This window comes from Panulirus ornatus, chromosome 72 (assembly GCF_036320965.1).
Source record: "Panulirus ornatus isolate Po-2019 chromosome 72, ASM3632096v1, whole genome shotgun sequence".
Taxonomy (NCBI): Eukaryota; Metazoa; Arthropoda; class Malacostraca; order Decapoda; family Palinuridae; genus Panulirus; species Panulirus ornatus.
The window spans coordinates 14997956-15018459 of NC_092295.1; the positions used below are offsets into that span (position 1 = coordinate 14997956).

A 20504-nucleotide genomic window follows, 5' to 3' on the forward strand; every position below is an offset into this window, starting at 1 on the left:
TCTCCCGTGGCGCACACGCTCCACCCTCCCAGCCAACCACCAACACTACCAGGCTCCAGCACCACCAGGCACCAGCACCACCAGCCACAAGCACCACCAGCCACTAGCACCACCAGCACCACCAGCACCACCAGCCACCAGCACCACCAGCACCACCAGCCACCAGCCAGCCACCAGCACCACCAGCCACCAGCCACCAGCACCACCAGCACCACCAGCCACCAGCCAGCCACTAGCAACCACCAGCACCACCAGCCACCAGCCAGCCACCAGCACCACCAGCCACCAGCCAACAGCACCACCAGCCACCAGCACCACCAGCCACCAACCAGCCACCAGCACCACCAGCACCACCAACCAACAACACCACCAGCCACCAGCCACCAGCACCACCAGCACCACCAGCCACCAGCCAGCCACTAGCAACCACCAACACCACCAGCCACCAGCCAGCCACCAGCACCACCAGCCACCAGCCAGCCACCAGCAACCAACAGCACCACCAGCCACCAGCACCACCAGCACCACCAGCCACCAGCCACCAGCACCACCAGCCACTAGCACCACCAGCCACCAGCATCACCAGCCACCAGCACCACCAGCACCATTAGCCACCAGCCACCAGCACCACCAGCCACCAGCACCACCAGCACCACCAGCCACCAGCCACCAGCACCACCAGCCACTAGCTCCACCAGCCACTAGCACCACCAGCCACCAGCACCACCAGCCACCAGTAAACACCAGCACCACTAGCCACCAGCCAGCCACCAGCACCACCAGCACCACCAGCCACCAGCCACCAGCACCACCAGCCACTAGCACCACCAGCCACCAGCACCACCAGCCACCAGCACCACCAGCACCACCAGCCACCAGCCAGCCACCAGCACCACCAACCAACAGCACCACCAGCCACCAGCCACCAGCACCACCAGCACCACCAGCCACCAGCCAGCCACCAGCAACCACCAGCACCACCAGCCACCAGCCAGCCATCAGCACCAACAGCCACCAGCCAGCCACCAGCAACCAACAGCACCACCAGCCACCAGCACCACCAGCCACCAGCCACCAGCACCACCAGCCACTAGCACCACCAGCCACTAGCACCACCAGCCACCAGCACCACCAGCACCACCAGCCACCAGCCACCAGTACCACCAGCCACCAGCACCACCAGCACCACCAGCCACCAGCCACCAGCACCACCAGCCACTAGCACCACCAGCCACTAGTACCACCAGCCACCAGCACCACCAGCCACCAGCAACCACCAGCACCACCAGCCACCAGCCAGCCACCAGCACCACCAGCCACCAGCCACCAGCACCACCAGCCACCAGCACCACCAGCCACCAGCACCACCAGCCACCAGCCAGCCACCAGCACCACCAGCCACCAGCACCACCAGCACCACCAGCCACCAGCCACCAGCCACCAGCACCACCAGCACCACCAGCACCACCAGCCACCAGCCACCAGCACCACCAGCCACTAGCACCACCAGCCACTAGTACCACCAGCCACCAGCACCTCCAGCCACCAGCAACCACCAGCACCACCAGCCACCAGCCAGCCACCAGCACCACCAGCACCACCAGCCACCAGCCACCAGCACCACCAGCCACTAGCACCACCAGCCACCAGCACCACCAGCCACCAGCACCACCAGCCACCAGCCACCAGCACCACCAGCCACCAGCACCACCAGCCACCAGCACCAGCCAGCCACCAGCACCACCAGCACCACCAGCCACCAGCCAGCCACCAGCACCACCAGCCACCAGCACCACCAGCACCACCAGCCACCAGCCACCAGCCACCAGCACCACCAGCACCACCAGCACCACCAGCCACCAGCCACCAGCACCACCAGCCACTAGCACCACCAGCCACTAGTACCACCAGCCACCAGCACCTCCAGCCACCAGCAACCACCAGCACCACCAGCCACCAGCCAGCCACCAGCACCACCAGCACCACCAGCCACCAGCCACCAGCACCACCAGCCACTAGCACCACCAGCCACCAGCACCACCAGCCACCAGCACCACCAGCCACCAGCCAACAGCACCACCAGCCACCAGCACCACCAGCCACCAGCACCAGCCAGCCACCAGCACCACCAGCACCACCAGCCACCAGCCAGCCACCAGCACCACCAGCACCACCAGCACCAGCCAGCCACCAGCACCACCAGCACCACCAGCACCAGCCAGCCACCAGCACCACCAGCACCACCAGCCACCAGCCACTAGCACCACCAGCCACCAGCACCACCAGCCACCAGCACCACCAGCCACCAGCACCACCAGCCACCAGCACCACCAGCCACATGATCATCACAAAGATCATATGTAAGACGTGTGGCGCCTCCTATCTTGCCTACTGTACATTCCCAGCCTCCCTCCCTGCCTGCTTAACTTTTTCTCCCACACTCACTCACACCAACACCCACCCAGGCCCACACCAACACCTACCCAGGTCCACACCCAGGCCTACACCCAGGCTCATAATGTACACATCACCTATACCTCGGTCACCCATGCCCACACCCACATAAACCCACAACCACCAATACCCACACACGCATCACATCCATCTAGGGCAAAACTCGGCCACGCCCACACTTGCACTCACATCCATCCATAACCAACCACACCAATACTCACCCGCACCCACAGTCATCCAGCTCCACAACCACAAGGGCGTGGGTGTGGCAGAGACTACTTGTCATCATACTGTACACATATTGAAAGAACTGATGAAGTTGATGACTGGTCCGCACACCACAGTACTGGATGACTGAGTGTTGGGTGGATGACTGAGTGTAGGATGGATGATTCGGTATAAGTTGGATGACTGAGTGTAGGATGGATGATTCGGTGTAAGGTGGATGACTCAGTGTGGGGAAGAAGTTACCTCAGTGAAGGATAAGACACATTCACTGCTCACCTGGTTGTGGGTCAACAGAGGTTATGAGACCTGTGCACTGCTCACCTGGTTGTGGGTCACCAGAGGTTATGCGACCTGTGCACTGCTCACCTGGTTGTGGGTCAACAGAGGTTATGCGACCTGTGCACTGCTCACCTGGTTGTGGGTCAACAGAGGTTATGCGACCTGTGCACTGCTCACCTGGTTGTGGGTCAACAGAGGTTATGAGACCTGTGCACTGCTCACCTGGTTGTGGGTCAACAGAGGTTATGAGACCTGTGCACTGCTCACCTGGTTGTGGGTCACCAGAGGTTATGAGACCTGTGCACTGCTCACCTGGTTGTGGGTCACCAGAGGTTATGAGACCTGTGCACTGCTCACCTGGTTGTGGGTCACCAGAGGTTATGAGACCTGTGCACTGCTCACCTGGTTGTGGGTCAACAGAGGTTATGAGACCTGTGCACTGCTCACCTGGTTGTGGGTCACCAGAGGTTATGAGACCTGTGCACTGCTCACCTGGTTGTGGGTCACCAGAGGTTATGAGACCTGTGCACTGCTCACCTGGTTGTGGGTCACCAGAGGTTATGCGACCTGTGCACTGCTCACCTGGTTGTGGGTCAACAGAGGTTATGAGACCTGTGCACTGCTCACCTGGTTGTGGGTCACCAGAGGTTATGAGACCTGTGCACTGCTCACCTGGTTGTGGGTCAACAGAGGTTATGAGACCTGTGCACTGCTCACCTGGTTGTGGGTCAACAGAGGTTATGAGACCTGTGCACTGCTCACCTGGTTGTGGGTCAACAGAGGTTATGCGACCTGTGCACTGCTCACCTGGTTGTGGGTCAACAGAGGTTATGAGACCTGTGCACTGCTCACCTGGTTGTGGGTCAACAGAGGTTATGAGACCTGTGCACTGCTCACCTGGTTGTGGGTCAACAGAGGTTATGCGACCTGTGCACTGCTCACCTGGTTGTGGGTCAACAGAGGTTATGAGACCTGTGCACTGCTCACCTGGTTGTGGGTCAACAGAGGTTATGAGACCTGTGCACTGCTCACCTGGTTGTGGGTCAACAGAGGTTATGCGACCTGTGCACTGCTCACCTGGTTGTGGGTCACCAGAGGTTATGAGACCTGTGCACTGCTCACCTGGTTGTGGGTCAACAGTGGTACATTATGTCATTCTAAACACTTTATATCGCAGCTTTGCGTCTCATTTTTACCACCGATGTGTCAAACGTTTCCTTTACTGATGTTATAATTCATTCCCACCTGCGAGTTCAGTCCATCTGTGTGTGTGTGTGTGTGTGTGTGTGTGTGTGTGTGTGTGTGTGTGTGTGTGTGTGTGTCAGATTACAGATGAAGGCGTTCACTTGTGGCCCAGCTCAGTATCATGTGCGTATATTATGATGTTACAACACATCCTGACCCATTATGTGCGTATATCATGATGTTACAACACATGCTGACCCATCTTGTGCGTATATCGTGATGTTACAACACATCCTGACCCATCATGTGCGTATATCATGATGTTTACAACACATGCTGACCCATCATGTGCGTATATCATGATGTTACAACACATCCTGACCCATCATGTGCGTATATCATGATGTTACAACACATGCTGACCCATCATGTGCGTATATCATGATGTTACAACACATGCTGACTCATCATGTGCGTATATCATGATGTTACAACACATCCTGACCCATCATGTGCGTATATCATGATGTTGCAACACATCCTGACCCATCATGTGCGTATATCATGATGTTACAACACATGCTGACCCATCATGTGCGTATATCATGATGTTACAACACATGCTGACTCATCATGTGCGTATATCATGATGTTACAACACATCCTGACCCATCATGTGCGTATATCATGATGTTGCAACACATCCTGACCCATCATGTGCGTATATCATGATGTTACAACACATGCTGACCCATCATGTGCGTATATCATGATGTTACAACACATCCTGACCGATGCAACACACTTCATGCTACCTTCTGATCTTTCTAAATATGTTGGACAGACGGCATGAAGCGCTTTATCATACATATTGTTTATATCATCAAGGAAATCCATACGATTATTCCGACGTGAGAACACACACGTCCTGAGCCTCGTCCCTTCATCCAGCGTTGGTCATCTGAATGATTGACCATCTTGTCACACATTCATAAGTTATCCAACAATAAATGTTATGTTGTGAACGATGGTATCCGGGCTGGGGATTGTTATCTTCTGTTGTACTTGTAAACTTGTGGTTCCCTGGATCACTTCTGGTAACACGTGATGTTGTACTTGTAAACTTGTGGTTCCCTGGATCACTTCTGGTAACACGTGATGTTGTACTTGTAAACTTGTGGTTCCCTGGATCACTTCTGGTAACACGTGACTCATCAAAGAGAACAGTCATGGCTAACCATCTCGTTCATCGTCCGTCTCATTGTTCGTCTACTGAACTTTTGAAGATTTGCCGATACCTCATGTTATATCGGGATGTGACGTCATCGTCTGTGGCCAGTGGAGTTGCAGCTGGAGCCTGGGTCGTGTCTTCAGTGGTGCAGCTGGAGCCTGGGTCGTGTCTTCAGTGGTGCAGCTGGAGCCTGGGTCGTGTCTTCAGTGGTGCAGCTGGAGCCTGGGTCGTGTCTTCAGTGGTGCAGCTGGAGCCTGGGTCGTGTCTTCAGTGGTGCAGCTGGAGCCTGGGTCGTGTCTTCAGTGGTGCAGCTGGAGCCTGGGTCGTGTCTTCAGTGGTGCAGCTGGAGCCTGGGTCGTGTCTTGAGTGGTGCAGCTGGAGCCTGGGCCGTGTCTTCAGTGGTGCAGCTGGAGTCTGGGTCGTGTCTTCAGTGGTGCAGCTGGAGCCTGGGTCGTGTCTTCAGTGGTGCAGCTGGAGCCTGGGTCGTGTCTTCAGTGGTGCAGCTGGAGCCTGGGTCGTGTCTTCAGTGGTGCAGCTGGAGCCTGGGTCGTGTCTTCAGTGGTGCAGCTGGAGCCTGGGTCGTGTCTTGAGTGGTGCAGCTGGAGCCTGGGTCGTGTCTTGAGTGGTGCAGCTGGAGCCTGGGCCGTGTCTTCAGTGGTGCAGCTGGAGTCTGGGTCGTGTCTTCAGTGGTGCAGCTGGAGCCTGGGTCGTGTCTTCAGTGGTGCAGCTGGAGCCTGGGTCGTGTCTTCAGTGGTGCAGCTGGAGCCTGGGTCGTGTCTTGAGTGGTGCAGCTGGAGCCTGGGCCGTGTCTTCAGTGGTGCAGCTGGAGACTGGGTCGTGTCTTCAGTGGTGCAGCTGGAGCCTGGGTCGTGTCTTCAGTGGTGCAGCTGGAGCCTGGGTCGTGTCTTCAGTGGTGCAGCTGGAGCCTGGGTCGTGTCTTCAGTGGTGCAGCTGGAGCCTGGATCGTGTCTTCAGTGGTGCAGCTGGAGCCTGGGTCGTGTCTTCAGTGGTGCAGGTGGAGCCTGGATCGTGTCTTCAGTGGTGCAGGTGGAGCCTGGGTCGTGTCTTCAGTGGTGCAGCTGGAGCCTGGGTCGTGTCTTCAGTGGTGCAGCTGGAGCCTGGATCGTGTCTTCAGTGGTGCAGCTGGAGCCTGGGTCGTGTCTTCAGTGGTGCAGCTGGAGCTTGGGTCGTGTCTTCAGTGGTGCAGCTGGAGCTTGGGTCGTGTCTTCAGTGGTGCAGCTGGAGCCTGGGTCGTGTCTTCAGTGGTGCAGCTGGAGCCTGGGTCGTGTCTTCAGTGGTGCAGCTGGAGCCTAGGTCGTGTCTTCAGTGGTGCAGGTGGAGCCTGGGTCGTGTCTTCAGTGGTGCAGCTGGAGCCTGGGTCGTGTCTTCAGTGGTGCAGCTGGAGCCTGGATCGTGTCTTCAGTGGTGCAGGGAGCCTGGTCGTGTCTTCAGTGTGCAGTGGAGCCTGGCGTGTCTTCGTGGTGCAGCTGACGGCGTGCTCATGGTGCAGTGGAGCCTGGTCGTGTCTTCATGGTGCAGTGGAGCCTGGTGTGCTCAGGTGCGCTGGAGCCTGGTCGTGTCTTCAGTGGTGAGTGGAGCCTGGCGTGTCTTAGTGGTGCAGCTGGAGCTGGTCGGTCTTCGTGGTGCAGTGGAGCCTGTCGTGTCTTCAGTGGTGCAGTGGAGCTGGGTCGTGTCTTCAGTGGTGCAGGTGGAGCCTGGTCGTGTCTTCAGTGGTGCAGTGGAGCCTGGTCGTGTCTTCAGTGGTGCAGTGAGCCTGGGTCGTGCTTCAGTGGTGCAGCTGGAGCTGTCGTTTTCGTGGTGCGTGAGCCTGGGTCGTGTCTTCAGTGGTGCAGCTGGAGCCTGGGTCGTTCTTCGTGGTGAGTGGAGCTGGTCGTGTCTTCAGTGGTGCAGTGGGCCTGGTCGTGTCTTCAGTGGTGCAGCTGGAGCCTGGGTCGTGTCTTCAGTGGTGCAGCTGGAGCCTGGATCGTGTCTTCAGTGGTGCAGGTGGAGCCTGGATCGTGTCTTCAGTGGTGCAGGTGGAGCCTGGGTCGTGTCTTCAGTGGTGCAGGTGGAGCCTGGGTCGTGTCTTCAGTGGTGCAGCTGGAGCCTGGATCGTGTCTTCAGTGGTGCAGCTGGAGCCTGGATCGTGTCTTCAGTGGTGCAGCTGGAGTCTGGGTCGTGTCTTCAGTGGTGCAGCTGGAGCCTGGGTCGTGTCTTCAGTGGTGCAGCTGGAGCCTGGGTCGTGTCTTCAGTGGTGCAGCTGGAGCCTGGGTCGTGTCTTCAGTGGTGCAGGCTGGAGCCTGGGTCGTGTCTTCAGTGGTGCAGCTGGAGCCTGGGATCGTGTCTTCAGTGGTGCAGGTGGAGCCTGGGTCGTGTCTTCAGTGGTGCAGGTGGAGCCTGGGTCGTGTCTTCAGTGGTGCAGGTGGAGCCTGGGTCGTGTCTTCAGTGGTGCAGCTGGAGCCTGGGTCGTGTCTTCAGTGGTGCAGCTGGAGCCTGGGTCGTGCTTCAGTGGTGCAGCTGGAGCCTGGGTCGTGTCTTCAGTGGTGCAGCTGGAGCCTGGGTCGTGTCTTCAGTGGTGCAGGTGGAGCCTGGGTCGTGTCTTCAGTGGTGCAGGTGGAGCCTGGGTCGTGTCTTCAGTGGTGCAGGTGGAGCCTGGGTCGTGTCTTCAGTGGTGCAGGTGGAGCCTGGGTCGTGTCTTCAGTGGTGCAGCTGGAGCCTGGGTCGTGTCTTCAGTGGTGCAGGTGGAGCCTGGGTCGTGTCTTCAGTGGTGCAGCTGGAGCCTGGGTCGTGTCTTCAGTGGTGCAGGTGGAGCCTGGGTCGTGTCTTCAGTGGTGCAGCTGGAGCCTGGGTCGTGTCTTCAGTGGTGCAGCTGGAGCCTGGGTCGTGTCTTCAGTGGTGCAGGTGGAGCCTGGGTCGTGTCTTCAGTGGTGCAGCTGGAGCCTGGGTCGTGTCTTCAGTGGTTGATACACAACAATAAACAAAATATACACCAGCTTTACCATGGGTCGTAGTCCTGATCAAGTCACGTTCGTCATATTTTCTGAAACAATTGATGATTGGTTGATAACTTTCTTGCTTCTAAAATAACTGTAAGATAATTTAGGATTCTTTTATTATTGTTAGTAATATAATCTTCATACTAAAGTTTACTTTCCCATATAAGTTATTTAGTTTATCAACGAAAAGTTGCATAACTTACAATATCATGCTTGTTGTTTACTCTTTGAGTTTCGTATGTGTTATATTTATTTTTGAGCTACTAGGCAGCTGTTTATTTTAATGTTTAATCATTGTTGTTTAGTTTTGGGAAATGATCATGTGCTACAAAATATCACACAAATATGTTTCTTCTTCTGGTATGAACATCTCATGAGGCTTCTCCAAGTTGTCATCACATCGTCTTCAATGACGTAGTCATGCCAGCTTCTCCTGCCAAGTGGTGTGTGAAGATCATCACAATATGCAACTGGTATATCTCAGGACTCGTCCCGCAAACATGGCTGGACTTGATATTTATAGAAAATAATTGATCAGAAGAATTGGACTTGGACGATGCCAGGTTGCCGAGGGAAGTAAGAAATAATAAGGAATGTATCAATATACAAACTCCAGTCTTGGTCTGCTACATGGGTCATGAATTCTAACCCATGTCAAGACACAGTAATGAAGGAGGAACACTGTATAAAAACATGAGGCCGCTATATTGATATTGTGTACCAGGAATAATCTGCAGGAGTCTGTGTGAGACAAACACTTGGCAGTCGACATTCAACTTAACGTGTCGCCAGATAACCGTCTTGGGAGAATCCATAAACAGACAGATTATCTGGTGGTACGTGCTAGAAACATTCAAGGACATGGATAAGAAAACGTCCTGCACACTGTCCACTTCCTGACTTAGGTCAGAACTACAATATGTTTCTCATGTTTCTTCACTGTAATTGAAGGAACATTAAGAACCAATGGCAAAGACACAGAGGTTAGAGCAGAGATTGTATCAGAATTAAGACGTAGACATATACATCAATACACAGATGAGGCCCGGATGTAACACTTGAAGATGAAGGGTCCAGGGTAGAAGATAAGGTCTGAGTGTAACACTTGAAGATGAAGGGTCCAGGGTAGAAGGTAAGGTCTGAGTGTAACACTTGAAGATGAAGGGTCCAGGGTAGAAGGTAAGGTCCGAGTGTAACACTTGAAGATGAAGGGTCCAGGGTAGATGGTAAGGTCTGAGTGTAACACTTGAAGATGAAGGGTCCAGGGTAGAAGGTAAGGTCCGAGTGTAACACTTGAAGATGAAGGGTCCAGGGTAGATGGTAAGGTCTGAGTGTAACACTTGAACATAAACAAGAAGGAGCCATGTAGACCTTGACGTGGTGGTGCTGTTAATACCTCAATGTTGACATGTGTGTATGTATTATGTAGGAGGAGGGAGGTCAACACAGGTGGTGCCCCTTTTCTTGTATTGTACAGTGAGGGAATGAAGGCCAGTTACAGTAACACAGTAGCTGACATACCAAAAACCTGACTAACAGAAAACTGAGTTCTTCCCTTGCATGGTTGTGCACTTGTTCATGGGTTGTTTATGAAGTTCATAATGGTAGGTACAGGAGTGGTGTGGGGCGTCGTGCGGGAGTGGTGTGGGGGCGTCGTGCGGGAGTGGTGTGGGGGCGTCGTGCGGGAGTGGTGTGGGGCGTCGTGCGGGAGTGGTGTGGGGGCGTCGTGCGGGAGTGGTGTGGGGGCGTCGTGCGGGAGTGGTGTGGGGGCGTCGTGCGGGAGTGGTGTGGGGCGTCGTGCGGGAGTGGTGTGGGGCGTCGTGCGGGAGTGGTGTGGGGGCGTCGTGCGGGAGTGGTGTGGGGCGTCGTGCGGGAGTGGTGTGGGGCGTCGTGCGGGAGTGGTGTGGGGGCGTCGTGCGGGAGTGGTGTGGGGGCGTCGTGCGGGAGTGGTGTGGGGGCGTCGTGCGGGAGTGGTGTGGGGCGTCGTGCGGGAGTGGTGTGGGGGCGTCGTGCGGGAGTGGCGTGGGGGCGTCGTGCGGGAGTGGTGTGGGTCGTCGTGCGGGAGGAGGTTTGTGTGATGGGGTTGGTGTCAGGGGTTGGTGTCAGGAGTTGGTGTCAGGGGTTGGTGTCAGGGGTTGGTGTCAGTGTTGGGTGGAGAGGGCGAACAGTTTCCAGCGAGGGTAAGGTCTCTTGGTAGGTGGTGTAAGAAGGACCCAGGATGATCCTGGCGTGTCCTTTTCTGCACTGTGTCCAGCTGGTCCCTCTGTGTATCAGTGAGTGAGGAGGACCAGGCTGGCACCAGCTGAGGCAGAATGATGATATGTCCTGAGCTCAGCTGGGCAACTGCTGTTCTCACTCTCCAACTCCACAGGTCCCCGAGAACACCCACAGTGACTCACTGAGTTCATTCACCGGTGGTGTTGTCTCGTGTATTTGTCTTTCATAATATAATTCATCCAAGTTGCCAGTCTTGTGCGGAGATGGTGGGTCCATGCCCCAGCTGGCAGTGGGGGAAGTTCAGGTGGACACCACCTGGCAGCTCGTCAGCACCATTGAAACATGTCCCAACCCACGAAGGGCTGCACCAGCTGTTTGATGTATACATGTATGTATATATGTATGTATGTATGTATGTATGTATGTATGTATTCATGTGAATATGTGTGTGTTTGTGAGTGTGTTTCTGTTTTCATGTCTGTGATTACCTTGTAAGGAAGGACTGATACATTCTTGATGCTCTGAAGAAAAAAAGAAATGTGATTTGATTTACACAAACTTTACAAAAGCATTTGGTAAATGTGACCCCTGGTCTCTTGGTAAATGTGACCACTGGTCTCTTGGTAAATGTGACCTCTGGTTTCTTGGTAAATATGACCTCTGGTCTCTTGGTAAATGTGACCACTGGTCTCTTGGTAAATGTGACCTCTGGTCTCTTGGTAAATGTGACCTCTGGTCTCTTGGTAAATGTGACCTCTGGTCTCTTGGTAAATGTGTCCCCTGGTCTCTTGATAAATGTGACCTCTGGTCTCTTGGTAAATGTGACCTCTGGTCTCTTGGTAAATGTGACCTCTGGTCTCTTGGTAAATGTGACCTCTGGTCTCTTGGTAAATGTGACCTCTGGTCTCTTGGTAAATGTGACCACTGTTCTCTTGGTAAATGTGACCACTGGTCTCTTGGTAAATGTGACCTCTGGTCTCTTAGTAAATGTGACCTCTGGTCTCTTGGTAAATGTGACCTCTGGTCTCTTGGTAAATGTGACCTCTGGTCTCTTAGTAAATGTGACCTCTGGTCTCTTGGTAAATGTGACCTCTGGTCTCTTAGTAAATGTGACCTCTGGTCTCTTGGTAAATGTGACCTCTGGTCTCTTGGTAAATGTGACCACTGGTCTCTTGGTAAATGTGACCTCTGGTCTCTTGGTAAATGCAATAAGGGAGAGGGAAGTAACCGGAACATAAGTAGATGGATGTTCAGGTTTTAAACTACCATATTGTAACGGGAAGTTTCCAATCCCTCCACACTCGGCAGTTCCCCTCAGAAACTCCTGTTCCTCATTCTTATATCTGACACTCATGAGAACATGAACCTCATGTCGTCTGTCGTAGATGATACAAGAATATGTACGAAAATCACGTCAGCACAGGATGCTGAACAAGGAAATCTGGGTGGAATATGTGAGTGTGTCACCACGGAGAACAATATGTGAGTGTGTCACCATGGAGAACAATATGTGAGTGTGTCACCACGGAGAACAATATGCGAGTGTGTCACCACGGAGAACAATATGTGAGTGTGTCACCACGGAGAACAATATGTGAGTGTGTCACCACGGAGAACAATATGTGAGTGTGTCACCACGGAGAACAATATGTGAGTGTGTCACCACGGAGAACAATATGTGAGTGTGTCACCACGGAGAACAATATGTGAGTGTGTCACCACGGAGAACAATATGTGAGTGTGTCACCACGGAGAACAATATGTGAGTGTGTCACCATGGAGAACAATATGTGAGTGTGTCACCACGGAGAACAATATGTGAGTGTGTCACCATGGAGACCAATATGTGAGTGTGTCACCATGGAGACCAATATGTGAGTGTGTCACCATGGAGAACAATATATGAGTGTGTCACCATGGAGAACAATATGTGAGTGTGTCACCACGGAGAACAATATGTGAGTGTGTCACCACGGAGAACAATATGTGAGTGTGCCACCATGGAGAACAATATGTGAGTGTGTCACCACGGAGAACAATATATGAGTGTGCCACCATGGAGAACAATATGTGAGTGTGTCACCACGGAGAACAATATGTGAGTGTGTCACCACGGAGAACAATATGTGAGTGTGTCACCACGGAGAACAATATGTGAGTGTGTCACCACGGAGAACAATATGTGAGTGTGTCACCACGGAGAACAATATGTGAGTGTGTCACCACGGAGAACAATATGTGAGTGTGTCACCATGGAGAACAATATGTGAGTGTGTCACCACGGAGAACAATATGTGAGTGTGTCACCACGGAGAACAATATATGAGTGTGTCACCATGGAGAACAATATGTGAGTGTGTCACCATGGAGAACAATATGTGAGTGTGTCACCACGGAGAACAATATGTGAGTGTGTCACCACGGAGAACAATATGTGAGTGTGTCACCACGGAGAACAATATGTGAGTGTGTCACCACGGAGAACAATATGTGAGTGTGTCACCATGGAGAACAATATGTGAGTGTGTCACCACGGAGACCAATATGTGAGTGTGTCACCACGGAGAACAATATGTGAGTGTGTCACCACGGAGGACAATATGTGAGTGTGTCACCACGGAGAACAATATGTGCGTGTGTCACCACGGAGAACAATATGTGAGTGTGTCACCACGGAGAACAATATGTGAGTGTGTCACCACGGAGACCAATATACATTTCATCTGGGATCATTTCAAACATCTCCAGCTTGAGGGAAATGAAGAATGCAAAACAATACACACACACACACACACACACACACACACAGACTCTTGTAAACAAGTGACTGATGTGAAATACCCCGGAGTGATGATGGCTGACGACCCAATCTTCAGCGAACACAACAGTTGTCTACCGTAGAGTGATGGTGAGATGGCTCTGTGGGTTTACAGTACAAGAGAAGGAAACACAGAGATGATACTGTTCAACAACCCCACGAGGCAAGTGAGGTTGTAGAAGTAGAAAGTGTTCAGGAGACTTTCACGGGCCATATTTATGTGGTACAAGCAGTAAATTACCGGGAATGGTCGGAGTTGTGCTCCATGGAACGCAAAATGGAAAGGCATTTCATCAACTATACCTGGAAAATCATGGAAGGTTTGGTCTCCAATTTACACTGGGAAATGATATCGTACTAACACGACAGACATGGAAGACTGTAAACACGATTGTGTTACAGGTCGAGAATTTTACGCTCATGTTGCCCCGTCTCTTAACTTTACATATATGTATGTATTATGTCTTTCTTCCTATGTAAATATAAACATAAACACAAACATCCCGCAGTAAGCAGGTACACATTAACCGTTGACTCCCGAGGGGAGGATGAACACCTGGGTTGCGTGTGGACCGACTGCCGTGCCCAGAATTCGAACCCATGTAGGCCCGAACCCAGGCGGGCCCGTACTTACGGACAGTAACGCTAACCACTACACCCCGAGAGGCTCGTGTGTGTGTGTGTGTGTGTGTGTGTGTGTGTGTGTGTGTGTGTGTGCTAATGACATAACAAACAAAGCTGTACACTTTCAGCGAATCAGGAACCATTACAGGGTAGGTATGGGAGTAAGGTCTGTGACAAGAGTGAACGCTGCATAATTGCTGGCCAGCGATCACACAAAGTTCACATCGACCGCTTGATGTAGAGAACAATGTCTATGGTCCGTTTACCCCGTATACCTAGTGTACTGGTATACCTAGTGTACCAGGTATACCTAGTGTACCAGGTATACCTAGTGTACCAGGTATACCTAGTGTACTGGTATACCTCGTGAATCAGTTATACCTAGTGTACTGGCATACTTAGTGTACCAGGTATACCTAGTGTACCAGGTACACCTCGTTACCAGGTATACCTAGTGTACCAGGTATACCTAGTGTACCAGGTATACCTAGTGTACCAGATATACCTAGTGTACCAGGTATACTTAGTGTACCACGTTACCTAGCGTGCCAGACACACCTAGTGTACCAAGTACACCTAGTGTACCAGGTACACTTAGTGCTGGCAAGTTATACAGATGGTTGGTGGGCATGATACAGTATGATGGTAAACCTTCGTTACCTCTGGTCTCAGCCGTAAACAGACACATTGCTCCACAGCTAACGTGACCAGTGTCGACCAGGTGTGTGCTTGCAATGGTTCAGGTAACATGCTCAGTGTCAACCAGGTGGGACCAGGTGGGTGCTTGTAATGGTTGTGGTAGCGTGACTATGTAACAACAAATGATATAGTGAGAGTGATTCTTCAGTACGACTGATACAAACAATGCAATAAATACCGTAAACAACAACTTCACCTGTCACCTGCCCTGTTAACATGTCGAAGTTTCATGTGAAACATTGTGGTCCGTGAGCAGTCTTGCCCTACATCTGGCTGCACAACATAACCCTTGGTATCTGGAACCTTCCCAATATAATACCAATCCTAACTCCGTCTAAACTACCCAGTTCTCCTTTCTCTCACCGCCCTACATCACTGACATCCTCAATATCCAAACTCTGTGACAAATGATCCACAACAGAATGAAAGAAAAAATTCCACTCTCACTAGTTCATGAGCATGGCTTCAGGCCCGAACACTCGACCCCCACACAACACGTCTTGGATGGATTCAACCAACCACAACCTCACCTCACGCGCGGTACGAGCATCAACAGACATCACCAAAGCATTTAACATTGTCTCCTAACACATCCTCGCACAATAAACACTTGAGATAAACCTCCACAACATTGACAAAGTACAGTTACCCAATTTCATAACCGACCGCCATGCCAGAGTTACTGGCAAGTGCTTCACCTTAAAACATTTAAACTCTACAATAGAGTTCCCCAAGGAGCTGTTCTTTCTCCAACTCTCTTCAGTCTCTTCATACACAACCTCTCATTACCTAAGGCAAACCCCAACATGAGGTTTCCTTCGTATGCAGACGACCACACAATCGCATCTCAACACCCCAACACCACATTATCAACATCAAACATGCAGGACACAGTGACCACAGTGTCTTTCCTGCTAGCCTCTCCCTGACCACTGTGTCTTGTCCTCTGCCAGTCAACCCCTGACCACAATGCTTTGTCTCGTGTTTGTCACAATAGACGTGGATGCGTAATAGCCCTAACTCTTCATCATGTATCTCACTTGATCAGGTGTTAATTGGCGTGGCAGCGTTCTCTGTGTCTGACCAGAGGATGAAGGCCGTCAACTTCACTACAACTATCGACCGCCAGCCCTACGCCTTCATGATCGCCAGGCCCCAGGAGCTGTCCCGGGTCATGCTCTTCATGGAACCTTTCGCCAACGACGTAAGTTGAACTTATCGTCAGCCATGGTTACTCATGTATTGCCATGTTAGTTCTCCTATCTAACGTTGAGAAGTTTGTTTTCATCGTGTGTATTAAGATCTTCCGTTGTAATGTATGAATATCGTGTGTATCAAGATCTTCCGTTGTAATGTATGAATATCGTGTGTATCAAGATCTTCCGTTGTAATGTATGAATATCGTGTGTATTAAGATCTTCCGTTGTAATGTATGAATATCGTGTGTATTAAGATCTTCCGTTGTAATGTATGAATATCGTGTGTATTAAGATCTTCCGTTGTAATGTATGAATATCGTGTGTATTAAGATCTTCCGTTGTAATGTATGAATATCGTGTGTATTAAGATCTTCCGTTGTAATGTATGAATATCGTGTGCATTAAGATCTTCCGTTGTAATGTATGAATATCGTGTGTATTAAGATCTTCCGTTGTAATGTATGAATATCGTGTGTATTAAGATCTTCCGTTGTAATGTATGAATATCGTGTGTATTAAGATCTTCCGTTGTAATGTATGAATATCGTGTGTATTAAGATCTTCCGTTGTAATGTATGAATATCGTGTGTATTAAGATCTTCCGTTGTAATGTATGAATATCGTGAGTATTAAGATCTTCCGTTGTAATGTATGAATATCGTGTGCATTAAGATCTTCCGTTGTAATGTATGAATATCGTGTGTATTAAGATCTTCCGTTGTAATGTATGAATATCGTGTGTATTAAGATCTTCCGTTGTAATGTATGAATATCGTGTGTATTAAGATCTTCCGTTGTAATGTATGAATATCGTGTGTATTAAGATCTTCCGTTGTAATGTATGAATATCGTGTGTATTAAGATCTTCCTTTGTAATGTGTGAATATCGTGTGTATTAAGATCTTCCGTTGTAATGTATGAATATCGTGAGTATTGAGATCTTCCGTTGTAATGTATGAATATCGTGTGTATTAAGATCTTCCGTTGTAATGTATGAATATCGTGAGTATTGAGATCTTCCGTTGTAATGTATGAATATCGTGTGCATTAAGATCTTCCGTTGTAATGTATGAATATCGTGTGTATTAAGATCTTCCGTTGTAATGTATGAATATCGTGTGTATTAAGATTTTCCTTTGTAATGTATGAATATCGTGTGTATTAAGATCTTCCGTTGTAATGTATGAATATCGTGTGTATTAAGATCTTGCATTGTAATGTATGAATATCGTGTGTATTAAGATCTTCCGTTGTAATGTTTGAATATCGTGTGTATTAAGATCTTCCGTTGTAATGTATGAATATCGTGTGTATTAAGATCTTGCGTTGTAATGTATGAATATCGTGTGTATTAAGATCTTCCGTTGTAATGTATGAATATCGCGTGTATTAAGATCTTCCGTTGTAATGTATGAATATCGTGTGCATTAAGATCTTCCGTTGTAATGTATGAATATCGTGTGTATTAAGATCTTCCGTTGTAATGTATGAATATCGTGTGTATTAAGATCTTCCGTTGTAATGTATGAATATCGTGTGTATTAAGATCTTCCTTTGTAATGTGTGAATATCGTGTGTATTAAGATCTTCCGTTGTAATGTATGAATATCGTGAGTATTGAGATCTTCCGTTGTAATGTATGAATATCGTGTGTATTAAGATCTTCCGTTGTAATGTATGAATATCGTGAGTATTGAGATCTTCCGTTGTAATGTATGAATATCGTGTGCATTAAGATCTTCCGTTGTAATGTATGAATATCGTGTGTATTAAGATCTTCCGTTGTAATGTATGAATATCGTGTGTATTAAGATCTTCCGTTGTAATGTATGAATATCGTGTGTATTAAGATCTTCCGTTGTAATGTATGAATATCGTGTGTATTAAGATCTTGCGTTGTAATGTATGAATATCGTGTGTATTAAGATCTTCCGTTGTAATGTATGAATATCGCGTGTATTAAGATCTTCCGTTGTAATGTATGAATATCGTGAGTATTAAGATCTTCCGTTGTAATGTATGAATATCGTGTGCATTAAGATCTTCCGTTGTAATGTATGAATATCGTGTGTATTAAGATCTTCCGTTGTAATGTATGAATATCGTGTGTATTAAGATCTTCCGTTGTAATGTATGAATATCGTGTGTATTAAGATCTTCCGTTGTAATGTATGAAGTTCGTTATAACTTGTGATGTGAACGGTTGAGTTTTACATTTAATAGTTTCCATAATTCTTGATGGAAGTTGGAGTTTTCATCGCTTGTGGTGCAAGTTTCAAGTTATAGAAGTGTCTGTGGTGCCAGTGTTCGACTCTCTGTTGTGTGTGACGTGCCTCTGTAATTCCTCGTCCGTATGAGCGTTTCAATTTTTCTGTTACTTGGGGATGTGATTTTCTGTTGTTTGTTATGGAATTGTTCAGTTTCATATTATATTTGTGATATGCTTGACAGTCTCCAGTGTTTGTTTTATCTGTTATCATCCTTTGTGACGAGAATCTTTTTAACTTGATTGTTGTCAATGGCTTGTGACCAAGTTGTCTTGTTTTGTTCATTTGTGATTGTCTTGGTTTCTGTTTGACCCTCAACTGTACACGAGCCTTAGTAACATTATACCATCGTAGGTCTGTCATCCTCTACCGTTATACTGTAGTGTCGCTTCATATTGATCTATGATCAGGTCTTTTCCAATGTTTGTTATCCCTGTGAGCGAGTTTTCTTTGTTCGAGTGTTTGTTTATCTGTCACACAAATGCCTTGTCATTCCTTAGTATTCTCAGCTTCTGTTTTGACATACACTTTTCAACTAACATTCTTGTTGCTTTTTTCTCCGATTATGATCCAATTTCCTGATTTTCCTGTATATGTCTGTACTGCAATCAACTACTGACTCACTTTTTAGGCTGTCTCATCCTTCAAAGATTGCACACTTAGCCTTCTGTCCAAGACTATGATTGTTATGTCCCTCACCACTCCATCCATAAACTAACTGACCAATCATGGGGACATCACACACCCCTACCGCAGACTGACATTCATTTGGAGCATTTCACACTCTCCTCCTAGTCGTACACGGCTTCAGCCGTTGATGAAAACTTTTCACTGCTTCTAGAAACTTGCCTCCCACACCATATACTCTTGATACCTTCCACAGAGCATCTCTGTCAACCCTATCATATACCTTCTCCAGATCCATAAATACTACATACAAACCCATCTGTTTTTCTAAGTATTTCTCACACACATTACTCAAAGCAAACACCTGATCCACACATCCTATCAACAACACAGTCACCCCCTTTCTGAATAAATCAAACTGCAGTACCATCCAAACCAGCCACCTAGCCGATTTTCATCTTCCGCAAAACTTTCACTGCCTCTTCTCTCTTCACCAAACCACTCTCCATGACTTTCATCTCGTATTCCACCAAGACCATAAAACCCTACATCGGCACGAAGGAGATACGGAGGCAGAATTATTTCATCTTCCTCAGATATCTTGATATTTTCTAAAACCTCCTCTCCATTCAATCTCACTTATGTTGGGGCTATAGTGTCTATCAGTGTACAAATATTTGAACTTACAATTCAGTTTCTCACATAACGTTACATCATCCTCAACAATTCTTACCTCTGTGTTGCTTAACCTTATCAACTGTTCTTTGACTAACGATTGACTTCTGATGAGACAATGGAAAAGTGTCGGATTTTTCCTGCCTCGTTCAAAATATTCTTTTCCGATTTTATTTCTTTTGTTGTCTCATTCTGGACTACTAGTTCCTCGCTCTGTTGTACCTTGTAAACACTGGCTAGGATCTCGCTACATCTTCACCGCATCGAATCTCCTTTGCTTTTTGGAATCTTTGGTTAAACCGTCCGTTCTTCTGTATGTAAGGCTAGAGGGACCTATGTTCCTACTCCTTCAATGAAAAATTCCCTAAACTCCTCTCCACAAAGAGTCAGTTCCTATCTACTGAACTCCATTTTCCAATTTATGTTATCAAGAAATAGTTAAAATTTCCAGTCTCCATAATTATGTCCCTTTCTTATTTCTTCTTTCATCTCTGCTCCTTTATCATCCTCATTTACCACAAACTTACACTTGAGCATAACATGATCACTTACACCAGTCCGTATATCTTATGTACCATTCTCATCACCCATTAATATGTGCGAAGACAAGATAAGCAATGATGATCATGTATCAGACCCTCGCATCCTCATGTGCTCTGACATACTGGTATGGGAACATTTCCAGTATACACCTTCAAACTTGTGTCTCCATAACGCCCTGTCACCATGAGAATTCAAATTTTTCTCAGGTTTCTTTTTTTTAATTGAAATCTTCCATGATCAGTATAAAGTGATTGTCTCAATGATTCGTGCACCACAGTGATTGCTCCTTCTTTGTTATTGTTGTATGTTTGTTTCGGATTGTCAAGATTCATTGCAGGGTAATCTAACAACAACAACAACAACAACAACAACAACAACAACAACAAGAACATTATCCACTTCTTCCCAAATGTTACTCTTCCTATCATGTATTGTCTGAATGGATCATCTGTCAGCATTTCT

At 48.8% G+C, this 20504-nt stretch overlaps 1 protein-coding gene across 1 annotated transcript in view; it reads left to right on the forward strand.

The window, feature by feature from the left end:
• The window catches only part of LOC139748034 (ionotropic receptor 93a-like), a 245070-nt gene that overhangs the window by 162539 nt on the left and 62027 nt on the right, over positions 1-20504 (forward strand). The window contains exon 13 of the mRNA XM_071660598.1: positions 15780-15935. Coding sequence (XP_071516699.1) covers positions 15780-15935 — 156 coding nt within the window. The remainder of the gene's footprint in view (positions 1-15779; positions 15936-20504) is intronic.